This window comes from Helobdella robusta, assembly GCF_000326865.2.
Source record: "Helobdella robusta unplaced genomic scaffold HELROscaffold_5, whole genome shotgun sequence".
In the NCBI taxonomy this organism is placed as follows: Eukaryota; Metazoa; Annelida; class Clitellata; order Rhynchobdellida; family Glossiphoniidae; genus Helobdella; species Helobdella robusta.
In genome coordinates, this window is record NW_008705254.1 from 5,079,516 (window position 1) to 5,105,336 (window position 25,821).

General features: G+C 32.8%; 5 protein-coding genes across 5 annotated transcripts; all 5 read left to right on the forward strand.

Moving 5' to 3' along the window:
* Positions 1-1,032: 1,032 nt before the first annotated feature.
* On the forward strand, positions 1,033-6,046 carry HELRODRAFT_163646 (hypothetical protein; the record flags this gene model as incomplete). Its single annotated transcript, XM_009027467.1, has 5 exons — positions 1,033-1,092; positions 3,428-3,601; positions 4,237-4,332; positions 4,662-4,811; positions 5,990-6,046. The coding sequence occupies 5 exons, from the start codon at positions 1,033-1,035 to the stop codon at positions 6,044-6,046; spliced, it is 537 nt and encodes a 178-aa protein (XP_009025715.1).
* A 5,149-nt stretch (positions 6,047-11,195) lies between these two features.
* HELRODRAFT_163648 (hypothetical protein) lies at positions 11,196-14,164 on the forward strand (the record flags this gene model as incomplete). Its single annotated transcript, XM_009027468.1, has 5 exons — positions 11,196-11,214; positions 11,713-11,879; positions 12,510-12,590; positions 12,712-12,855; positions 14,153-14,164. The coding sequence occupies 5 exons, from the start codon at positions 11,196-11,198 to the stop codon at positions 14,162-14,164; spliced, it is 423 nt and encodes a 140-aa protein (XP_009025716.1).
* A 3,729-nt stretch (positions 14,165-17,893) lies between these two features.
* On the forward strand, positions 17,894-18,601 carry HELRODRAFT_137927 (hypothetical protein; the record flags this gene model as incomplete). Its single annotated transcript, XM_009027469.1, has 2 exons — positions 17,894-18,019; positions 18,473-18,601. Coding segments are annotated over 2 exons (255 nt in total), but the record flags the coding sequence as incomplete, so codon positions are not given.
* A 404-nt stretch (positions 18,602-19,005) lies between these two features.
* On the forward strand, positions 19,006-19,209 carry HELRODRAFT_138653 (hypothetical protein; the record flags this gene model as incomplete). The annotated part of the gene is made up of 1 exon (XM_009027470.1): positions 19,006-19,209. A coding segment is annotated over one exon (204 nt), but the record flags the coding sequence as incomplete, so codon positions are not given.
* Positions 19,210-20,606: 1,397 nt separating this feature from the next.
* On the forward strand, positions 20,607-22,581 carry HELRODRAFT_163650 (hypothetical protein; the record flags this gene model as incomplete). Its single annotated transcript, XM_009027471.1, has 5 exons — positions 20,607-20,678; positions 20,920-21,151; positions 21,314-21,526; positions 21,741-21,829; positions 22,222-22,581. The coding sequence occupies 5 exons, from the start codon at positions 20,607-20,609 to the stop codon at positions 22,579-22,581; spliced, it is 966 nt and encodes a 321-aa protein (XP_009025719.1).
* Between the last annotated feature and the right edge of the window lie 3,240 nt (positions 22,582-25,821).

Consider the following 25,821-nt stretch of genomic DNA (forward strand, 5'->3'; position numbering starts at 1 on the left):
TAGTAGTAGAAGCAGCAGCAGTAGCAGTAGTAGTATTATTAATAGTAATAGCGAAATATACGTACATACATTAGCTTGGGTTAATTTCAAATACAACGTATTAATAGAACTAGAAATCAATAGAACTGTGACTCAGAAAATAAATTGCGGACCGAGTCGAGGTAACATTAAACATTTGTCGGATCTCTCCCTTTTTTCTCAGTGGACTGGATAGATTTTCAATTTATTTTTTTGTATAACTTCAACTAGTTAATTGGTTAGTTAATTAGTACGTTTTGATGTTTTGACAAAATTTTATGAGTAAAACTGAATGGCGAACATATTTTTTTCAGTCTCACATGCCTAAGTTGCGTTTTTAAAGCATTCATTTAATGAAAATTTTTTTATAATATTCAAAGTTGAAAATAGATCAATCAAATCGTTGATAATAAAATGGCGGTCCTATCTGGGAATGAGTTTATGAAAAATTTTATTGGCCAAACAGATTATATTGACGCTTGGCTTGAGAACAACGAATGAATGGACAACTGAACGAACAAATTAACGAACAAACAAACGGATGAACAAGCAAACAAACGAACAATACTGAATATTTGTTTGAGAATTTTTAAGCAGTTCATCTAGTGCAAATTTCGTTAATGTTTGCTTAGGAAGACTCGTAAGATGACGATTCTTTTTAACATGAAAGCAAATCAGAAAATAATTAAAGTATTATTTAGGGAGAGGTTCTTTTAAACTGTCTTTAAGTTAACGAAAAAATAATTATAATTGTATGTTATACAATCTAATAATTTATATAACGCCTAACAAACACACACACCACACACACACACACACACACACACACACACACGCACACTTACAAAACAGATACATACAACGTACAACATATACAAACATGTATACGTCGAAGATACAAACACGTGTACATACAATTATCGCAAATACAAACACGCACACATTTAAATACTTACAAACAAACAAACATACAAAACAGTGACGTCATAAGTACCGCAACTCTAATAGAGGAAAATGTCTGGAGTGGTCAAGTGTCTTCAAGTTTTTGTCTCCTTGCTCTGCATTATTCAGCTGGTAAATTTGCTGACATTATAACATTAATAATAATTTATTTATAATAACAATAATATTGTCATTATTATTATTGTTATTATTATTAAATTGAATATTATTTGTTTGTTATTATTACTGTTCACGTCATATCAAATTTACATTTGCTCGACAACGTTCGCTAGTATAAAAGTCATTTCTTCTTATTACCTCTTCCGTATAGTCACCGTCGTAGGTATTCATTTTTTTTAGGGTTATTCGCCTCTATATTTTTCAGACGGTGCAGTGGTAAAGTGTCCGTCATCTGTGTTACACTGACAAGGTTTGAATGCAAGAAGATCCAAGCATGTATATTATAAGTCTGCACGCAAAAAGCTGTATGCATGCGGAAAAATTGATTTAAAGCACACCTGACAATAAAAAGAAGGTGCTATATAAATGACGCGTAATTATTATTATTAATATTATTTCATTATTATATTATTTTTATTATATAATTATTATTAATGTTATTTCATTATTATATTATTTTTATTATATTATTATCATTATTATATTATGCGTATTGATATTAATTGCTACCATTACTTGTTAAGGGTCAGTATCATTCTATCAATACTGCTATGGATGTTGTCGTGTGATGGTGTGTATGTGTTTATGTGTACGTGTGTAGTGTGCATGTGTTGCGTGTATATATGCTCAATCAATATGTGTGTATATATTAACACATAAATAAATATATATATATATATATATATATATATATATATATATATATATATATATATATATATATATATATATATATATATATATATATATATATATATGTGTGTGTGTGTGTGTGTGTGTGTGTGTGTGTGTGTTTCATTGCATATTTGGCGTTCCATTCTAATGACGTCATCAACAGTGATGTGCTTGCGTTGTTATTTGCTGAATCTTTTTTACAACAAACAGCACCACGTCTTGGTGTCGCCGTCGTCATTTGCAAGACTATGAATGTGCACTGTATAAATACAAATAGTTAACAGTCTCCTCCTTGGTGTCACTACCATCACTGACGTCATAAACATCATCACCATCATCACTGACGTCATAAACATCATCACCATCATTACTGACGTCACGAACATCATCGTCGTCGTCGTTTTCGTCATTTCATTCAAATTTTTGTAATCAACGACTTCATATGCATCGTTTGGTAAACAGTTTTAAAAGCTTTTGAAGTGTCTAATTTGTTTACCAATGCTACTATAACTATTGCTTTTTTGCTACTCCTACTGTTTATGAGGCTACTAATGCTACCACTGCTGCTACTACTTCAACTGCTTTTGATACAACTTTTAGTGCTGCCGATTCATATCCTAACAAATTAGTAATTCTTATCGAGTTTACGTATTTTACTATTTTTAAATAATTCCAATTGCTATTCAACAGTTTAGACAGTGAGGTAGCTTAGTGGGTAAAGCACTTGACTACTGGTGTTGCAGTAGCGGGGTACGAGCGCAAAAAAATCCCCATCACTCACATGTGTGCGTGGCTGTATACTGTATTGTTAATTAGGAGAATTTTCAGAAAAATTAATAGTAGTTAAAATATACACTAATATGCCATCATAGTTTTGTCTTATGAGTTAATAGTGCTGCTGAAAATTTTTCAAGAAGTTCTGGAAAAGAAAAAGTGTCTTTTTTAAATGATATTAAAAAAATTTTTGAAGTATAATTCCAGTTAAATCTTCAAAAGAAACTCAGGTAAGACGAGTGCGTACATTCACACACACATACCATCACATACACACACACAACACACACACACACTTCCACTCACATACACAGATACATCACACCTACACACACACCTACACACACATACATAGACAGGTAGCATGTAGGTATGGATTTTTGCGTTTACTGCTGTATACAAAATTTTTATTTAAACGCCCACACACATACCACACACACACACACACACACACACACACACACACACACACACACACACACACACACACACACGTTGACATCATCGTTATCTATTTTATCATGTTAGTAACTTATCAATAAACATCTTTAAATAAAAATAGTCACATACATCATAATCGTCATAATCAACGCCACTATACTCATCATCATCATTTTCATCATTATCTTCAACTTCGCATTCATCATCATCATCGTCGTCGTCGTCACCAGCATCATCATTATCATTTTCCTCATCACCATGTTCATCTTATCTTCTTCATCTTAATCGTCGTCATCACCACCATCATTATCATTTTCTTCACCACTGTTTTTATCATCGTCATCATTACCATCCCTATAACCACCACCACCACCACCACCACTACCATCCTCCTCAGGCCCTAGGTATCGCATTTCTGGTTTTGGGTGGGATTAGTTTCGGTAAATCCGGTGGCAATACGGAAACGAGGTCATCCGCCATCTTCTTGTTGGTGGTCGGTAGCATCATCGTCCTTGTGGCCCTTTTCGGTCTTTTTGGCGCCATTTCTAAAAATAGATGTCTCCTTATTATCGTTAGATCATTTTTTATTCTTTTTAATTGTTTAGTGACGTTGTTGTTGCTATATTTCAATTTCTACCTATCATCTATTCATTTTACTATTTGTTCGTCTACTTTCACATCCATCTATCCATCCCTTTATTCATTAATTAATCCATCCAATCATTAATTTATTTATCCATCTATTCATTTATCTATTCATCCATTCATCCATCTATCCATCAATCCATCCATCTATCCATCAATCCATCCATCTATCCATCCATCTATCCAGTTCTGCGTCTTCACAGCTCTCACCCTGGTTCTCAGCATCATCTGCCTCATTGTTGGATTTGCTCTGCCCGGACCCGTGAGCTATTTTTAGACCAAATCATCACATATTTATTGATTATGATAATTATCATTGAAGTAATTAACATAATTATTAAATAAGCTGATTATTTATGTTAACGCTTGTTAATAATAATTGATCTATCCATCCGTTTATCCATTAATCTATCCATCTATCTAGTCATCCATTTATCAATCATCCATTCTTTTATCCATTTATTCATTCATTCATTTATTTTTTCAAGCATTCATCTTTTCATGATATACATACATTTGTTTTTTTTATTATAGCAAATTAACGGAAAATTATTTTTAAAGGCAACTGATCAAGTGAGTAAAAAATTCAACGAGTCCATGTTCAATTATAAGACGGACTCTGCTAGTACCCTCTACATCAATGCCATGCAGAATGGCGTTAGTAATAAAAATACATAATAATAATAATAATAATAATTATTACAATTTTAATTTTAATTATGATTAATTAAAATGTCAACTCTAACCTAACTCTAACAGAAGCCCCAAAGTAGTAAAAGTTGCAGTTGTAGTATTAGTAGTAGTAGTAGCAGTAGTAGTAGTAGTTGCAGTAATGGAAGTAGAAGTATCAGTAGTAGTAGTAGTAGCAGCAACAGTAGTAGTATTTGTAATAGTGGTTGTAAATAATTTTAGAGTACAAATTAACGCAGAAAAGTAAATTCGCCAAAGTAAGATACGAAAAGATAAAAATGAATTCTTGAAAACAGTTCGAGTGCTGTGGCTACAACGACTTCAACGATTGGAGGAAGGTTCCTTCGTTTGCTCCAACCGAGCTACCGACGAGCTGCTGCAAGAATTCAACCGGAACCACGAAGTATTGTGACGTCAACCTGAATAAAGATCTGGTGTATCAGAAGGTGAGATATGATGGGGATGATTGTGACGATGATGATTGTGATGGTGATGATGACTATGATGATGATGATGTTAATAGAAAATTACTCGCATATTCATAGGTGTAGTTACTCAAAAGAGGCATTTTTGTATACGCACAAGTACGCTGAGCAAACTGTATTACAGAGAGAATGACATTGATTGTGTGTGTGTGTGTCTGTTTGTTTGTGTATCTATGTGTGTGTTTGTGTATGTGTGTGTATGTGTGAATGTGTGTGTATGTGTGTGTGTGTACGGTGTTGGGTGTGGTGTGTAGTAAATCTGTAAATATTTTTAGCGTCAAGTGCATGTAAACTGTGTGTATTTATACAAAAACACAATACAGAAAACAGCTGGTTTAGGTTGTATTCACACCGCTGTATGTATTGTATATATATATATATATATATATATATATATATATATATATATATATATATATATATATATATGTATATGTGGGTATGTGTATATGTGCGTGTGTGTGTTTGTATCTGTATGTATGTATTTTGTATGTGTTTACACATATGTGTAAGTGTTTTAAACATTGTTTGATAAAAATTAATAAATTTATCAAACTCAACATAAAACTTTAATTATTTAACCAACCAGCCAACCAATGAACAAAACTTTCAACCAATCAATCAACCAGCCAACCAACCAACCAACCAAACATACAACTATCCAACTAACCAACCAACCAATCAACCAATGAACCAGACGTACAACCACCTAACCAATCAAACAATCAAACAATCAATCAAACAATCAACCAACCAACCAGGGATGCAAAACGTTGATCGAAATAAATTTGAAATCAATTCTACACGGTTTCGGTATCATCTCAACCATTACCGCCGTTGCTCTGGTCGGTTTTACACTACTACTTTCACCACCACCACCACCACTACTACTACTACTACTACTACTACTACTACTACTACTACTACTATTACTACTACTACAACTACTACTACTACTACTACTGCTGCTGCTGCTGTTTCTGCTGCCGCTACTTCTACTACAATACTCGTAACACAACAATACAATGATTAAATAATAAAAAATATTGATTGATTAATAAAATATAAACAAATAATAAATTAATAAATTGATTAATAATCAAATAAAATTAAATTTAAAATTATTCTCTCGCCAACAGCTCATCACATTAATCCTGGCTTCTGTACTGACGGACAAAATCCGAGGCGAGCAATAGTTATCGGTATAATCGGCTCGGGTGTCGGTTATATTCGAACGATTAGTCGGCTATATCGAATAACTAATGGGTTGATTGACTGATAGATTGATCGGTTTTATTGATTAGTTAATTGATTAGTTGACTGATTAATTAATTACATTTAATCAATTGAATGATTGATTGAAGAATAAGTTGATAGTTGAATTAGACTGATTGATGGCGGATTGACTGATCGGTTGGTTGATTGACTGACTGACTGACTGACTGACTGGTTGACTGATTGATTAAATGATTGATTGATTGATATATTTTTGAAAAATAACATATTAGATGGAAATTTTTATTTATATGCAGCTGTTTAGCAGCATTTTTTTTTAATATTTGTGATCAACAAACTACCGGTAAAAAAATTTTCTATATCATTCTCCAGCAACATTTCAACTTTATATACGTTAATTTTAAAATTATTTAGTAGCTGTTAATAATGATGACGATAATGACGATGATTATGAGCATGTTTATAACGGTTATGATCGTGGTTCATTTTTAGAGATTTAAATAGATGTTTTGAACTTTTTTTCTTCTTCTTATTTTTTATCAAAACAATATGAAATAAGTTGGTTGTATGTGAGGAGAGAAAGAGAGAGAGAAAGAGAGAAAAAGATAGAGAGAAAAAGAGAGAGAAAAAGAGAGAGAAAAAGAGAGAGAGAGAGAGAGAGAGAGAGATGAAGAAATAGCTCGAAAGAAAAACAATAGAAAAAAATTAGAGAAAAATAAAAGAATTAAATAGAGATAGAGAGAAAGAGAGAAAGAGAAAGAAGGAGTGTAACTACGCCTGACCTGAAAAAACGATTTGACAACAAATTATTTGTTAGTATTTGGACGAATAACTTTATCATATGCACACATATACAATCCCTTTATCCTGTGTGTGTGTGAGTGTGTGTGAGTGTGTGAGTGTGTGAGTGTATGTTGTGTGAGAGTGTGTGTGAGTGTGTGAGTGTGTAAGTGTGTGTGCGTGTGTGTGAGTGTGTGTGTGTGTGTGTGTGTGTGTGTGCAGAACATATTTTTTTAAATTGAGCTTCAACGCCAATATTTTGCATCATTTGATTCATGTTTGGTTCATCGTCGGGGTTGATGTACTTTATTAGAAAATAAATTTTTAAAAAATCTTTTCTGAATGTTTTAATTCAGAAAAAAAAATAAAATAGAATCGATCTATTGAATAGAATATTAATAAGAAAGGATATTAATTTAACATTAAAAGCAATCAAAAACTAGAGAACAATAGTGCTGAATTGAAACTATCTAGGTAACTTTTATATTTATATTTCCAATTTGTATTTTGGTAATTTTTCTTATTTTTTTGCTTATTTTTAATCTTTCTTTGTTTACATAAGAAGACTGTTTACAAATTGAGATTGTTTATAGTTTAAGTTTCAATAATAGTCTTCATATAGAAATTTTTTTCAAATGACCAACCGGCCATAGCCTATACTTAAAATGACGTCCTTAGTCCATGTTATGATTGAAATATCGAAGTAGAAAAATTATTAAGACGAAATAAATAAAAGTAATAACAATAATAAATAATAATAATAATAGTATAAAAGTATTAGAAATAGTTGTAGTGGTATTAGTATTTACAACAAGTAGTAGCAGTAGTAGTAAAATATTGTGGTAGTAGTAGCAACGGCAACAGCAGCAGTAGTAGTAGTTGTTGTAGTAGTTGGTAGTAGTTAGTAGTTATAGTTTTGGTAGTAGTAGTAGTAGCTGTTAAAAGTGCAAAAATGAAGAAAGTGGCCGCAAAGAAATTTAATGTACGTTATGTTTTATTTCAATTGAAAAATATAGATAGAAATTAATTTATTCATTCATTCATTCATTCATTCATTCATTCATTCATTCATTCATTCATTCATTCATTCATTCATTCATTCATTCATTCATTCATTCATTCATTCATTCATTCATTCATTCATTCATTCATTTATTCATTCATTCATTCATTCATTCATTCATTCATTCATTCATTCATTCACTCACTCACTCACTCACTCACTCATTCATTCATTCATTCATTCATTCATTCATTCACTCACTCACTCACTCGCTCATTCATTCATTCATTCATTCATTCATTCCTTTTATTTTTGCTAAGATGTGGAAACATCAGACAAAAAAAAGCCGGACAGCTATTGCAGTTGTCTCCATTTTACATTTTGTAAGGATTAATTATGATGACGACGACGATGACAACGACGACAATGATGATGACGATGATGTGATGATGATGACGATGATGGAGATGATAATATACATACAAGACAAAAACGAAATTAATAATAAACATAAATAATAAAATCCCCAAGTAACATTTTAAATTTTCGCTCCTCCAGGTAGAGGGTGTTGTATTACTGATCACTGCCTCGGTTGTAAGATGGCACTACCTCCCCATTCAAATCATGGACGAGACCGCATCGGCTATTATGACATTTTTTTCCGGATGTGTGGTGACCGTTGGGTCGTTTGTGGGGCTCTGCGGGGCTTACCACAGAAGTAATACCCTCATGAAAATGGTATGGCGCTTGATTTTTATTTACTGTTTTGTCACCAGCATCATTATCTATTTATATCATCATCGTACTTATCATTATCGTCTTCTACATAAGCATTTACATTCCTCATTAACTTTATCATCATCAACATCATCATCATCGTCGTCTTCGTCGTCGTCATCATCATTACGGGTTCTAACCTAATTTTACTTTAAAATTTATCGTAGACGTAAAAATTTTGGAAAAAATGTTTAAAAAATTTTTCAGTTCTTTGTGACCAGCTTGTTTGGTTTTGTGTTCGAGTTGACTGCTGGCCTTCATGCTATTGCACTGAAGGAAAGGGTATTTTTAGATGGATGGATAGTTAGATGGATGAACGAATGAATGAATAAATGAATGAATGGATGGATGAGTGAATAAATGAATAAATGGATGAATGGATGAATGACTGAATGAAAGAATGGCTTGATGGATGGATGAATGAATGAACGAACGAATGAATATATGGATGATTGAATGGATGGATGGATATATTAGTGAATGAAAGGATATTTTAATGAATGATTGAATGACTGAATGACTGACTGAATGAATAAATGAACGAAGAAATGAAATCTTGGGTGAATAAAAGAATGATAAAAGAACGATTAAATCAAAAAACAAATTAAAAGATAAATAAATGGAGAAATAAAAAGATGGGTCAAAGTACATGAACGAATGAAGGAATGAACGCACAAACAAACGAACGAATGAATGAATGAATTCGCAATCCAATAATGCCTGCAAACATCCAACACAAACTTCCATCTCAACAAAAAAAATGTCTACAAATATTTTTTGTACGCAATTTTTTTTCCTTTCTGTTGTGCAGACGAAATTAGCCAACAAGCAAGAGTTAATGAAGTTCTTTAACGGTGCTCACAATCTCACTCCCCTGATAAACGTTCAAAATTACGTTAGTGAGCGAGACAAATAAATAAATACACAAATGTAAAATAAACACAACGCAAAATAAACAAATGTAGCCATACAACATTCAACTAATCACATAAACAAAAGACAGACAAACAAGAAAAATGAACAGCGAAAAAACCATACAGACATACATAGAACATGCAAAACTACACATACATGCAAAACAAACAAGCAAGCAAAACTACACAAACATGCAAAACATACAAACAAACATGACCCAATAAACAAACAAACAAACAAACAAAGATAGTTTCAATGTTGCGGGGTGGAGAGCTACAAAGACTGGATGCTAACAGAGAGCTACAGGAGTGGCTTGGAACTGCCCGTCAGCTGCTGTCCACAGGGATTCACTGCTTGCATCGTTGTTCAAAATCGTTACTATCAAACTGTACGCATCTGTGTCTGTCTGTCTGTCTGTCTGTCCGTCTGAGTTTATGTAAAGTCGGTCTGAGTTAGGGTAAAGTCTGTCAGAGTTTGTGTGTCTGTTCGTGTTTGTATGTCTATGTTTGCAATATATGTACTGAATTTTACCATTTTGACATTATTATTCTTTTAATTTTCGTCACTAAACGAAGCTTATTTTGTTTCGTTTCGACTCAACGGTTGGATTTTTATTTACGAGCAGGGTTGTTTGGAGCCACTTTCTGAAAACAGTCAGTCCAACATGAAGAACTTGGGAATTGTTAATCTCGTCTGCGCTTTCCTTCACGTCGGTCATTTCACATTTATGATTTTTGGTTTCAAAATAATAAGTACCTGCAGTAGTAGTAGTAGTAGTAGTAGTAGTAGTAGTAGTAGTAGTAGTAGTAGTAGTAGTAGTAGTAGTAGTAGTAGTAGTAGTAGTAGTAATAGTAGTAGTAGTAGCAGCAGTAGAAGTAGTAATAGTAGTAGTAGTAGTAGTAGTAGTCGTGATAGTAGTAGTAATAACAACAGCAGTAGCATTGATAGTAACTAAACCTTTATATACAAATGTATACACATAATCCAACACACACATACTTACACACACACACCCGCGTGCAAACAACACAAACATTCAGAATATAATATAACAATAACGAATAAAGTTAAAGTATAAAACTCAAAAGATTAATATATACAAAGTTATACAAATTTTATCCAACTCCAGGCTTTCCTCTTCATACCAAAAATTTACTTCGTTATTCAAAACAAAGTCCAGGATGAGTTTCGCGTGTCTGTCGAGACGAAGAAAACCGACGAAACCTTATTGGCTGAAACCGCAGATAGAAAAGAATAAAACTAATTAAATGATTAATTAATCAACTAATTAATTATTATAAATTAATTGATTTATCCAGTGTTATATATGTATATATATACAATTTTATTATTATTTGATTTGATAGGGTTCAACTGTTTTAGGAATAAATTTTATTTTTCCAAAAAAATTTATTATCCAATTTGGCGTCTGTGAAGTTTATTTCAATTCAACGGTGTTTGTAAACAAGAATCTAAAACAATTTTTTCAGCCATTAATTTATAATTATTATAAAACAGTTTTTATTATTATAAGTTATATATTTAACATATTAATATAGAATTAATTAATAATAAGGCTAATTTATTAATTATTTAAATGAGTTTTTCACGTATATTCAAAATATTTTTTGAAAATGCCATTGCAAGATTCAAGTATATATTACGATTGAAATCATGATGTAATGATACCGGTATCAGTAGTAGTTGCAGTAATGGTGGAAGTTGGTAGTAGTAGAATTAGCAGTAGTTGCAGTAGTGGTAGTTGGTAGTAGTAGCAGCAGAAGTAGTCCACATCTTCTGATAAGAGCGTTATTTTATAAAGCGAATCTCCAAATAAATTAATCAATTATTATATCTTCTTATTACTTGCTTACTCAATTAACTAGTTTATTTATTTATGACTGATGGGTTTATTCATTTCATTTTTATTTTGTGAGTCCCACTAAAAACGTCATCAATAATTTTCCATTGTAGAGATTTGACGACTAGAACGTATCGTCGTTACGTTAAATGCTTTCCATTTGCTACGAAGGTTTGACGTTAATTGATCACCAGATTTCTCATTTGTTTACAAACCAAATGTTGAATTGTTACCTAATGATTTATATTAAAATATACCTTTTTCATTCAAATGATTCAAAAAAATTTTAGGCTACAGGGATTTTCATGCTAGTGTATGGGAGTACAATCCTTGTTATGGCGGATTTTCTACCGCCGTCAAATGTTTCAGTAGCTTCGTATATTTTAGTCGTCATAAGTTCTGGCTCGTTATTGTTGACGAGTGTTTCTTCTTATCACAGGATTACCCGTTCGAAAAAGTTCTTCTCTGTCTTTGTTGTCAGTTTTTTAATAATTTTTAATTTCGTTTCGTTTAAATTCCTGTGAATTGGGGGTTGTTTGTAGAATAAAAAAGTATTTAACTATTTTGTTTGATAATAAATGAATGAATTTTATTCGATAATTTGTGTATTAGGAATTATTTTAATAAATGATTCACATTTATTTATTATTTATTTTAAACTTCAAATTTGTTTCAAGTTTTATGCATCATTAGCGTTGTCGTTAACTCAGACAACTATAACAACAGCTTACATTCGTCACGAAAGATATCAGGTACACACACACACACACACACACACACACACACACAAACACAAATTGTTATTTATTTCTTGTTATTTGAAATTTTGGTTTCTTTTGGAATCCTTTTCCATGTGTTTTCATGAAATAAACTTGTTTAAACAAAAAAAAAAAAAATCTCCCAATTTGAACAAATTAACGCTCCTTAATTTAATTAAATTAAAAATGTTTAGAATAAATATACCAGAATAAAACTATCCTCAATATATATTTGTTAATGTGTGTGTGAGAGAGAGAGAGAGAGAGAGTGTGTGTGTGTGTGTGTGAGTGTGTGTGTGTGTTTGTGTGAATTTTATTTTTCATCGCAGCCAACGGACTATGTGGCGATGAAGTTATGGCAGTCACTTCTGAGTGATGACGGACATTATATCGAGTACATTCAGAAAGAGGTGGTCAACTTACGCCAACATAATAATAACAATAATAATAATAATAATAATAATAATAATAATAATAATAATAATAATAATAATAATAATAATAATGATAATGATGATACAAAAACTGCAGTACTCGTGTTGCGGTGTAGAAGAGTACACCGACTGGTACTTCATTGAAAAGTACAACAGGAGTGCGAACCTCCTACCGACGTCTTGCTGTTCCATGAAAGTGGAAATGGAATGTAAAACATCAGATAATTTGTATTATAAATCGGTTAGAAATGTTGTTTTATCGTTGTTGCTGTTGATGTTGTTGTTGATGTTGTTGTTGAGGTAGTAGTTTTAGTAGTTGTAGTTGATGTTATTATTGTTGTTGAAGTAGCAGAGTCTCAGTTGCTATTGCATGTAATGTGATGTTTTTTAGTTTCTTGGTTTTTTCGTGCAGTTTATATATGTAATGTCATGTTGATGTTGTTGCTGTTGTTAGTGTTATAATTGTATTGTTGTAGTTGTTGAAGTTACTTAATGTTTTTTTATTGTCATGTTGTTGTTAATGTCATCATAGTAACGTTGTTGTTGTGATGTTGCAGTAGCTGTCGTGACTTCATCCACTCTCTCTACTGCAGCAGAAACTATGCTACTTTTAATCCTCTAATCCTCCTGACTCATCTTATCTTTTACTCTTCATTCTTTTTCTCGTTCTTCATTCTTTCTTATCGATCTCCCTTTTTATTTCTTTTTTTTCAAACTTTTTCTCTGTTTCTATCTGTTTGTATATCTATCTCTCTCTCTCCTCTCTCTCTTTTTCTCTCTCTTCTCTCTTTCTCTATCCCTCTCTCTCTTTTAACGCTTCGAAATCGTTTTTTATGAGGGGTCCGGAAAAGTTTATCCGCTTTCAAAAATACGATGATGAATATGGTGATGATGACGATGATGATGATGATGACGATGATGAATATGAAGATGATGATGATGAGGAGGATGAGGATGATGGTGATGGTGATGCTACTGCTGATGCTGATAATGATGTTGATGACGATTACGACGATGATGATGATGATAACCATGATGATGCCAAGCGTGATGATGATACTCACCATCAGAAGAGTTATAATTATTCTTATAACCATAATTACATTTGTCAACGTCATAATTATGTGTTCTCATCATATTTCTGCCAGAATTGTGGTACGATATACAAGTCAGTGACGAATGATATTTTGGATGTTATGTTATATTTCTACTATGTTCATTCTTTACTCATGGTTTGTGTTGGTTAGGAGATTAAGTGAATGGTTGGTTTGCTGGCTGGTTGGTTGGTTGGCTAGATGGCTGGTTGGTTGGCTGATTGATTGATTAATTAATTCCAATGATTTTCTTCAGATTACAATTGTTTTTGGCATGTACAGAGCCTATTGCAAATCACTAAATTCCGAAGTTTAAACTTTTAAAATTTATGATATAAGTGACGGAAAGATATCATTTAATATTTTAACATCATGTTTTATGATGTGACCATATATTCATATATTAATTAATTCATTAACTCATTCATTTATTCATTCATTCAGTTAGTCATTTAATCATCCATAAATTCATTCAAACATTATTAATTTTGATATAGTATTTGAATGCATTTGAACGCTGAAATGGATTTTCAGAATTTCTAACTTTTGAACTTTTATGTTTATTTATGACTTAGTTAAAGGTGGCCTCTCCACAAGTTTATTTTAAACTTATTTGGTCCTCTATAATATAAAATAAATAAATAGAATAAATAAATATATATATATATATATATATATATATATATATATATATATATTCTGTTAATATATTTTATCAATTTAAACGCTTTTTCAATTTTAATGTATATATCACACGAGAAAAAGCCTGAAATATAATAACAATAATGATGTAACTGACGATACAACAATGGCAAACAACAACAATTACAGTAACAAAGATGACCATAACAATGATGACAATAACAAGGATGGCAGTAAATGATAGTAAATGACATCAACGATTTTACTCATTCCAAAGAATAGAATAATTTCCAATATTGTTTCTGTTTTGACGTTTCCATTAGAAACCCTGATACACGCACGTACACACACACGCACACACACACACGTACGCACACAAACAGACAAGCACACGCACGTTTACATGATACATATATCCAAAGATAGGATAGATATTTATACATGTCTTGCTATCGTTTGTTGGCTTAAAGGAAGTTTCTAGTCATTCAAGGCACGACAAAAATGTGCTGGAACAAAAATTTAATTCAGTGTTATTAGTGCAGTTGGACTGACTGACTGACTGACTGACTGACTGACTTTATTCATTCATTCATTCGTTCGTTCGTTCGTTCGTTCATTCATTCATTCATTTGTTTGTTTGTTCAATCGTTCATATGTTCATTCATTCGTTTATTCATTGCTTTTGTTTGTGTTAGTTTGCTTGTAGTTGTGTATTTTTTAATCGTGTTTTAGCGTTCATAATTTAAATGGATGTTTGTTTGTTAGGGAGAGTTCACGCTGAGAATGAATGCTCCAACAAAACATCTTATGTACGTGCAGTTGAAACATATACGACAAACAAAATCAATCAACTACCTACTAACTTCTTCTTTCTCAACCTTTTTTCTATTTCTCTCTCTCTCTCTCTCTCTCTCTTTTCACTCACACACACACACACACACACACACACACACACACACACACACATACATAAACATTCGTATAAAAAATATTCTTACATAATAAATTATTCATCATCATTGTGAGCTTACAAAACAGAAAACTCAGGTGTAAACTTAAAAAAAAACTTCGACACATTACGTAACCGGCTTATGTTTTCTTTTGTGCCGTCTTTTAAAGAAACCTTCCAAAAAACACGTCAGAAAATGTTTACTACCATAAAAAAAACAACAGCGATGGTGAAGACAGTATGGGATGTCTCTCACCACAGCAAACAGTGGCTCGTTGTGCTGGTTCGAACTCTAACAAAATCCTCTCTGTTATTATGATCAAGTAAACGTATGATACGTTCCGAAAGATATACACACACACACGCACACAAACACACATACACTTACATACATACACACGCATACACTCATACACACACGCTTACACACATAGACACATGCATACATACATACATACACGCATCATTCCTACATCAAATGCAAAAGTTATTTAGGCATAAACAGACCGCAAGCATTATGGGTGTTGATTAGACAGTGATACATTTGCATACAAATAGAAATATACGTGGATGTATATATACAAAAAAAACATTATAAAGTAGTTTTGTATATACAAACATATAAAATTGAAAAAACAACAACAAAACTATCAAGATGTAAACGAACATTGTATGTAAACCATCTCAGAAATGTCAGCAAACCCGAGTCAACGTAATACGGTCCGTGAAAAAATGGCTATGACGTTATGGGAAACTTAATAAATGTAGAGGCAGATAATAATGAATGCTAGCGTATAAAAACGACATAAAGACATACCTGCATACATACATACAAACAAACATACATACATACATGCATACATGCATGCATACATACATACATACATACATACATACATACATAAATACATGCCTGCATACATACATACATACATACATACATACATACATACATACATACATACATGCATACATACATACACACATACATACATACATACTCCCTTACATTAACGAAACTACAACTAGCAGTATAGACAACAATTTCAACAACAAAATTAACCACAACAGCAACAACAACATCAACAACAGCAACAACAACATCAACAACGACACCAACGACAACATCATCATCATCATCAACAACAACATCACCAATAACAACAACATCATCACCAACAGCAACATCATCATCCTCAACAACGACAACAACAACATCACCAACAACAACAACGACAGCATCATCAGCAACAACCTCAACAACAACATCAGCAATAACATCAACAATAACATCAGCAACAACAGCAAAAACACCAAGAAGAAGAACACACAATTCGATCGATAGATATTATAATTGCAGGCTCGAGTCTGCATGGTACCAGTAAACGAATTCAGCTTACGCATACCATCCTCTCCCGCACGTTAATATAAGGTATTATAATGCGTATATACGCAAATATACCCATGCTAAACTAATTATTTGCGTGTGTGTATGTGTACGGGTATATAGTTTGTATTTATACAAATCTATATATGTCAGAATGTATGCATATGAATGTATGTTTATGAATGTGTAGATGAATGTGTGTTTGCATGCATGTATATACATGTATGTATGTGTGTGTATATGTGTGTATGTTTCTATGTATGTCTGTATGTTTGCTTATTTGTTTGTTTGTATGTATGTATGTATGTATCATCAGTGTAATAGAGTTTGTATGTATGTATGTATGTATGTATGTATGTATGTATGTATGTATACCCTATGTATGTATGTATGTATGTATGTATGTATGTATGTATGTATGTATGTATGTATGTATGTATGTATGTATGTATGTATGTATGTATGTATGTATGTATGTATGTATGTATGTATGTATGTATGTATGTATGTATGTATGTATGTATGTATGTATGCATGCATGCATGTATGTCTGTATGCATGTATGTATGTATGTATGTATGTATGTTTTTTTTGTCTGTATGCAATCAGTTTATATTGAAATGCGTAGTAGTACTTGACCAGTGAAAAAGTTTTTTTTATTTTTTTCTGAAAAATCGCAAAAATATTTTTGAAAAATTTGATTTGATTGGGTTATTTTTTAAAATCTTGTTGCTCTTATGATGATAAATAAATTTCAATTTTTACTTTTATGATAAAAATGTAATGTTTTTCACGAAATTATATTTCTACTCATTTTTTATGAAATTTTCTAAATTCATTATCGCTCTAAAATTTTTTAAAATATAAATTTAAGTTTCTGTAAAATTCAACAGTTATTAAACTGCGTCTGCGGATAAATTTTGGTACCAAAATGATGACGATGATGGTGATGATGACGACGACGATGATGATGGTCAAAGGATCTCCGGAATCTAGTTCTCAAGAGGTAATTAAGCTTTTTTTTATTTTAAAAATTGATCTGATAAATAAAAATTATGAATTATCATAATTAATTACGAATAACAGTAAATGATAATGAATAATAATAAATAAATGGCAATAAGACATAATAGTGCTAAATAAATAACAAACCAGAACTATAAATTTTAAAACTAATTCCAAGAAACTTCAAGACCTACCGTATACACCAATGGTGGCGTTCAACTGCAAAAAACCGGCCATGCATATGACCAATGAGGGCTGGGTCAGTGACGATGGAAGTGCTATTGAATGCCCCCACGACCCTAAGAACATTCTAGAATACTGCAAACGTGTTAGTTGTTGATTGCTGGGATTCTATATAATGATGTGGTTCTGGCTTTTGAAAAATTCGTTTTGCAAGTTTGGAGTCATTTGGAGTTTATACAGTATTTATTAATTGAGATTACACTTCATACTATGTACACATTTTGAAATTTAAAATTCACAATTTGTTTCTACAATACTTTATAATTCATTGGCCAAACTGTTTATAAATAAAGTTTTTTCCTATTGCTAAATCGTTTACAGAAATCTTTAACCATTATACCATTTTTAATCATTGCATTTTAAATCACTAAACTTCTAATCATTATAGAATTAATCATTAAATGTTCAATATTCCATCTTATCTGGCTGCTGAGTCATTTCTATGAATTCTCGTCTCTTTATAATGAATTCTTAATTTTGAGTATCAAATAAATTTCGTTTCGTTTCCTATACTTTCGTTTCGTATTGTCTCGATTAGGTGTATCCGGATTTAGACGTACGAAACGTTATGGAGACTACTGAATTGAGCCAGATAACGAACTGGTGTAGAAATAGCAAGAGGAGATGCTATCATCATTCGTATACTGTTAGGCCCTACAAATGTCTGGGTCAGTATTATTTTATTATCATAATTATCATAATTACGATAATAAAATACTATTTGTTATCATTATATTATATAATTATATAATAATTAATTTGTCATTTTAGTATTATTCTAGAAAATGTTGGCTGTTGTTGATAGTGAAAAATAAATAAATGTTCTTAGTACGTTTAACTGGTCTATAATACATTGATACTCTATCATAAATTATTAATTACTCTTCCTCTATCTCTCTCTTTTTCTCTCTCTCTTTTTCTTTTCTCTTTCCCTTTAACAAACAACTCTAACAACCATTGAGAAAATACATATCTTTAAAATAATTTCTAAGTAACCGACACTAATTGTGACGTTGAAAACAATACCAACAATCTCACCGGCTGTGACAAAAAAAAGTTGGACCTTTCACGAGTGATGCCCTCCTGGTTCCTAAGAACTGCATCTTCGACCATGTACATGAGGCTAACCACTGCAGAGGTTTTGACGACTGGAACGCTACTGCCATTGCCGCCTGTGCTCAGCGAGAAGATGGCCACTACAAACTTGAAAGTTTTTCAATGATTCAACCTTGCGGCATTGATAGGTTTACTGGGACGGAGTTTGTGTGCTGTCCGAGAGATGACGATGACGGAGACGGTACGTGGTGTTGTTGTTGTTGTTTTGTTGTTGTTTTGTTGTTGTTTTTTGTTGTTGTTGTTGTTTAAAAGACAAAAACTTATTGCAGACGGGATAATATTTACATTAAATTAGTTTAGTTATTTTTATTAATTAGCTAATTCCCACTCGCCAAAAAAAATATTTAAAAATTAGCGGCCAAATCAAAGAACGATCACTTCAGCACAAGCAACGAAAGCAGCAACGACAGCAGCAGCAGCAGTTCAGCAGTCACGACAACAGCGGCAAGCAGCACCCACCCAACACGTCATGCAGGTCACAGAAAGTCAAAGGTCGGTGATAAATGAACGTGGTGGCATTCGACGAAGCGTTTCAAGATATATGTTCTGTTTGTGTGCGTGCGTGTAGGACTATGGGCGTGAGTAAAACAAACAAACACAAACAAACTTAACAATACAAGCAGATACGTGCATTTTATATCTTCACCTTAAAAATGTTTGCAACGCACACACACACACACACGCACACACACACACAGAGCCAGAAATACTCCAACTGGGTGAAACTCAACCATCCACACAAGAATTACCGTCTTCATCACCCGACCGCTACCCCCACAACTACCACCACTATCTTCACCATTGGCATCAATAATGAAAAGACAAGTACCTCAACCACCACAACCACAACCACATTCGCGCCAGACACCGCTGTTACTAGTACTACAGCCAGCATCGCCGCTACTTTTACTACTACTACTGCTACAGTTGCTGCTTTGAAATTTGGTGCGGTCGGTGCCAGCACTTCAACTTCGGCTACTTCAGCCAAAAATTTATTGATTGGCAACGTGGCCACTCTGGCTGCTGAGTCTGTTACTGATAATGTTAATGCGGCCTCTACCATTGGAGTGAGTAGTGAATGAATAAATGAGTGAGTTAATAAATGAATGAATGAATCAGTGAATGAGAGAATGAGTGAATAAGTGAATGAATAAAATAACGAACGAATGAATGAATGAATGAATTGATTAATTTATTAATTATTAATTACTTAATAAATGTATGAACAAATGTATAAATGAACATATTCAGCAAATAAACTAACAAAAAACGAATGAACTAAAATACAAACAAATAAATGAACGATTGAACGAACAAGTAAATGAACAAATTGATTAATTGCCTTGCAGACTCAACCGGGAAACCACTCCATCATCACCCAGGTTGCTGGGAAAAGGGAGGATGACGACGATGATAGTAATGATAACGATCATTACCATCATCATGGTGTGGATTCAAGTGATGATAATGATAAAAACAATAATAGCGATGATGATGATGACGATGATGATGATGATGATGGAAAGAGGAAAAAATTGTCATCCTCAACGGAAAGGATGAAGATAAAAGAACAGAAAAAAGTTGCACTGGAAAATTATCTCAAATCTCTCAACGATGTTCCTATCAAGGTGATGATGATGATGATAATGATGATGATGATGATAAAGATGATAAAGATGATGATGATGATTTTGAATAGGATGTTGACGACACAGTTTTATTTTTAACTACAAAAGTTAATATTAATTTGGATGATAAGAAAAATATTGATAATAACATAATAATAATAATAATAATAACAATAATAATAATAGTAATAATATAAGAAATGAATCACAATCATACCTGCCATTATCAACAAACATCCAGGTTCCGTACGTCCTGACAACTCTGAAGCGCTACATAAAGAGCGAGCAGAGAGACCGAAACTACGTCATTGAGAGCATCAAAGAGCAAAAGAAGCTGCATCCGGAAATGCCGGCTTCCGGCCTGGATGACAAGATAGATGAAAAGTTGAGGGAGATCGATCAGGCGGTTGATGAGGCACTGGAGATGCTGGAGAAGATTCCGAAGCACGGGAAGAAGATGAGGCAGCACATAGGTTTTCATAATGATGGTGGTGATGATGATTATGATAGTGATGATGGTGGTGATGGTAGTTTTGATGGTGATGATGGTGGTGATGGTGATGATGGTGATAGTGATAGGGTTGATTGTGATGGTGATAATGGTGGTTAAGATGAATTTTAAAAATTTCTTTCAGATGATTTTATCACAAAACTTCCGACTGTGGCACAACCGAATTTTGAAAAATCCATCACTCCATCTCTCTTCTCCTCCTCTTCATTGTTATCATCATCATCAATTTTGACGTCATCTTCATCTTTATCGTCATCACCTTCTGGTTTAGAAAACAAAAGTGAAACCGATATTCACGGACTAGTGACCTCCAGCTGGCAAATGTCAAATGATGGGGGTGCGTTTTTTAGTTTTGTTTTTATTCTAATCTTTATTGTTGTTGTCATTGTTATCATGAATGTCGTCAGCGTCATCATCACTTTTTTATGACGTCATCAATATCATTATCGTCTCAGCAGCATCATCATCACCATGGAAACCGAACTCTTTCAACACTCACTCCAAACAACCTTATCTCACCAAACCTTTATCGTCATCATCATCATCACAAGCCCATCTTGATCACGTGCTCGATGACGTCATGTACAAACACGAACCAGTGGCGGGTCACATGATGAAGAACGAGATGAACGTTGAACAGGTTAGTTAGCTGACGTCGTCGTCGTCACTATTGATGCTTCTCACAAATGTTGGCGTCGTTGAAATTTTGTAGTTTTTTGACTTTAACCTTTGTGATCGTGACAAATTATTTCTAGGAATGTTAGTTGGCGAGATAGCTCAGGCGGTAGAGTTGTCATTCCCTGCGGTAACTCACAGCGCGCTGACCTCGTTCGAATTTCACTTATGTCAAATGGCGAAGTCATCACCTGTTTCGCCATGATGCAACGATCGAGCCGCATGCCAATTAGGCTAATAACACAGCAACTACTGCTGAACAAAATGTTTACTTCAAATTAACAGACACACTTTTCCCCACGCGAAACAAACCCAGCACGGTTTTTACAAAAAATTAAACCAAAAACGAACACACAGCCTCGCTACCGAAGAGTTCAACCAATCGGCAGCGGCGACAGCAATGGCAACATGTACATGAGACACCGCGATGAGAAACTGACAAACCCCATCGGAATCATCCTGACAAGCATCGGACTCGTCCTCATCATCGTCATCGGCATCATCGCCCTTATCAAGAGAGTCAACAGCGTCCCCGTCACTAACGGCTACCTGGATAAACCGCTGAAAAGAGGCGAGGCTTTTAAGAGAACCACTTCGATTGCAGGCGGGAGCACCGCGGTGAAATCCGGTGGAGTTCAGAGTCGCCAGAACTCCGTTAATGGCTACGAGAATCCAACTTACCGTTACTACGAAGCAACAAGAGTTGCCGTCTCGTAAATTTGTTTTGTGGTGAGATGGTGAAGGGTGAAGTTTTTTGTGATGGCAATGGTGATTGGTTGGTGGTGATTGGTTGGTGGTGATTGGTTGGTGGTGATTGGCTGGTGGTGATTGGTTGGTGGTGATTGGTTGGTGGTGATTGGCTGGTGGTGATTGGTTGGCGATGATTGGTTGATGATGATTGGTTGATGATGATTGGTTGATGACGGTGTTGATGATTGTGACAAAAATGTGAATAAATTGGATGTAAGATTAAAATTATATTCCGAAGAGTGAGTCTGACGTCATTCTACATTTGTTAACGCAGTGGTGGGTGATTCACTTTTAATAGTCTACTTTATTTATTTTTCAACTTTTTTCTTAATTTTCAACGCTTCTGTTTTTCAATTTGGCTAAGGTCTATTGCATTTGCTTCACGCTAATTTACTAGTTTACATTTCTATTCGTTAATCATTCATTCGTTTATTCCACCGTTCATTCATTCATTCATTCGTTCGTTCGTTCGTTCGTTCGTTTGTTCGTTAATTCTATCTTTCTTTCATTTATTCATTTATATAATCATCTACTCATTCGTTCATTCATTTAGTCGTTCACACTTTAATTAGATTTAGCACTCCTCTGTTAATTCCTAATGCTGAACAGCTGATGATGGCGATGATGATAACAATAATAATTACGACGACGAAGATGATGATAACGATAACAACTATGACAATGAAGAAGAAGAAGATAATGATGATGGTGATGATGATGATGATGAGGAGGAGGAGGATGGTGATGATGATGATGAGGAGGGAGGAGGATGATGACGATGATGACGATGATGATCTTACCAGATGACGATAATTGTGAACGAAGATGTAAGCCTCGAATACAATTTAATTAAATATTCAATCCTTTCATTGCTTGCAGAGAGATTTTCATTATTAGCTCTATCAATATCTGCGTAAGGTTTAAATGTACATTCATTATTGCAAGAATTTGAAAAAAAAAATATTAGATGGCCATTTTTATTATCATAACTCACTTTTAAACAATTTAAATATGGACAAAATTATATATATATATATATATATATATAGATTCATCTAATTATAGAGTTTTTTTGATTTTTTCTATCAACGTCATGACGTCATCAATATTTCATCTAGATGTTTGTTACTACACGTCATTTCCTTGTTAACGCTTTAATCAACATCATCGTCACAATCATCATTATCGCCATCGTCATCGTCGTCGTCACCATCATGGCCATCATCATCATCATCATTACCGTCATCATCATCGTCATTAGTTTGGAATTATTTTTAAATAATAATAAGAATAATAATAATCAGCATTATCATCACACATCATTTTAATTACGTTGTCAAATTCATTCATGTAGTTTGTTTCCGAGTAAAAACCATAACATATAACACATAATTCATACTTTCTACTTTAGATATAGTTATATATATATATATATATATATATATATAAATATATATATATATATATATATATATATAAGATTTCATAATGTTTATATCTAAATATATGATAAATATATGTGTGTGTACGTGTATGTGTGTGTATGCGTTTTTTAAATCTACTAGTGATTACTATACACCGCATAGTTTGTCTAGAGATGTTTTTGTGTTAAGTGTAGAAAATTTTCTCTTAATAATAATAATAATATCAATAATAAACTTTTATGATTATTAGGGTTCAAATATGTGATTACCAGTGTAATGGTAATCATGATATAATCGTTTATGCGTATATGTAAGAATCTATATTATGTATGTATATATATATATATATATATATATATATATAAAGGGTTTTGTTTTAGTGGAAATAGTGAATGTTGTCAAACATATCTGGAAGGTATGATCTCTGCTTTTGTAAACCGAGCCTATACGCACTGCTCACATGTAGGGAGCAGGGGAGCGGAACCAGATAAAGTCGCTAAACTACTCAACTAATAATGGATATAAAAATTTCACGATCCAGAAAATAATAGAGCGCAAAGAACAAAAAATCATCAACAACAACAATGCAACCAACAATAGTAACAAAAATAACATAGTAATATGTTGTAAGAATCACATATCAACTGCTTTCAAACAAGATGAAAAAAATCATCTAAAGAATCATAGAAATAACGTCCAAGCAACAAACGAAAACAATAGTATTAAACTACGAATATAAAACTCCAACCAAAGAACGTCATCTTTCAGGTTGAAAACAAATGCACTATTATAGGTCAGAATCGATAATGGATCATAGCCATCTAATATATTTGTCCAAATGTAATATGGGTGAGCTTGTGCACCATTATTTTGAATATATTGGCATGACGACGACCAAGCTGTCGAGAAGACTCACGATGCACGTACAAACTGGCGCTGTAGAGAATCACATTGAAAGAGAAGCACAAAACTAAAATTAATAAGCAAATCTTGGACAACAATGTTGAAATCTTACATTACAATAAAAACCATTATAATTTATGACTAGCCGAATCAATACTCATAGAACAAAGACATCCGATAATAAATATTCAACAACGGGAAATTGGAGACCATCCACTAATAAATTTAAAAACAGAAGAATCATCGATGTTGATGTCTAATGATATAATAAATCATAACTAAGAGTTGCACAAAGTTGAAGTTCGTAATAAAAAATTAAATGATCGTTAAATATTCTCATAAAAAAAACAAAGAATTAACATTGTAGAGCATACTTGTGTATTTGGCCAGATACACAACACAACCTATCAATTCAAACACCGAAGATAATATAGGAATACCGAATAAAGCTTTTTTGTTCTTAAATGTTCTATCACGCCTAAAATAAATACAAATTTTAGTTTTGAACTCAAGAAACTTGACAATGATTTACGATCATCTACCGTTAGAAAAATCGAAAAATTAAATAGGAAGCTAACTAAGGTGGAACATGCTGGGATTTTCATCAATAATTGCATTTCTGACAGTCCAACATATATATATATACATATATGCATACATATAGTCATAGTTATATATACATATAATTTATATATACATGTAAACAAATTAATGAATAGCTTTTCAATGTTATTTATTGAATCAAACTTTTTAACACTATGTGAGGTTCTATTTAATTAACTTTTTAATTAATTATTTAAATATCTAAATAGATGATTAGGAGGTCGCTGTCGTTTTGCATGTTTACGTTTAGTCTGCCAGTAAAAATTGTCGTTTAACT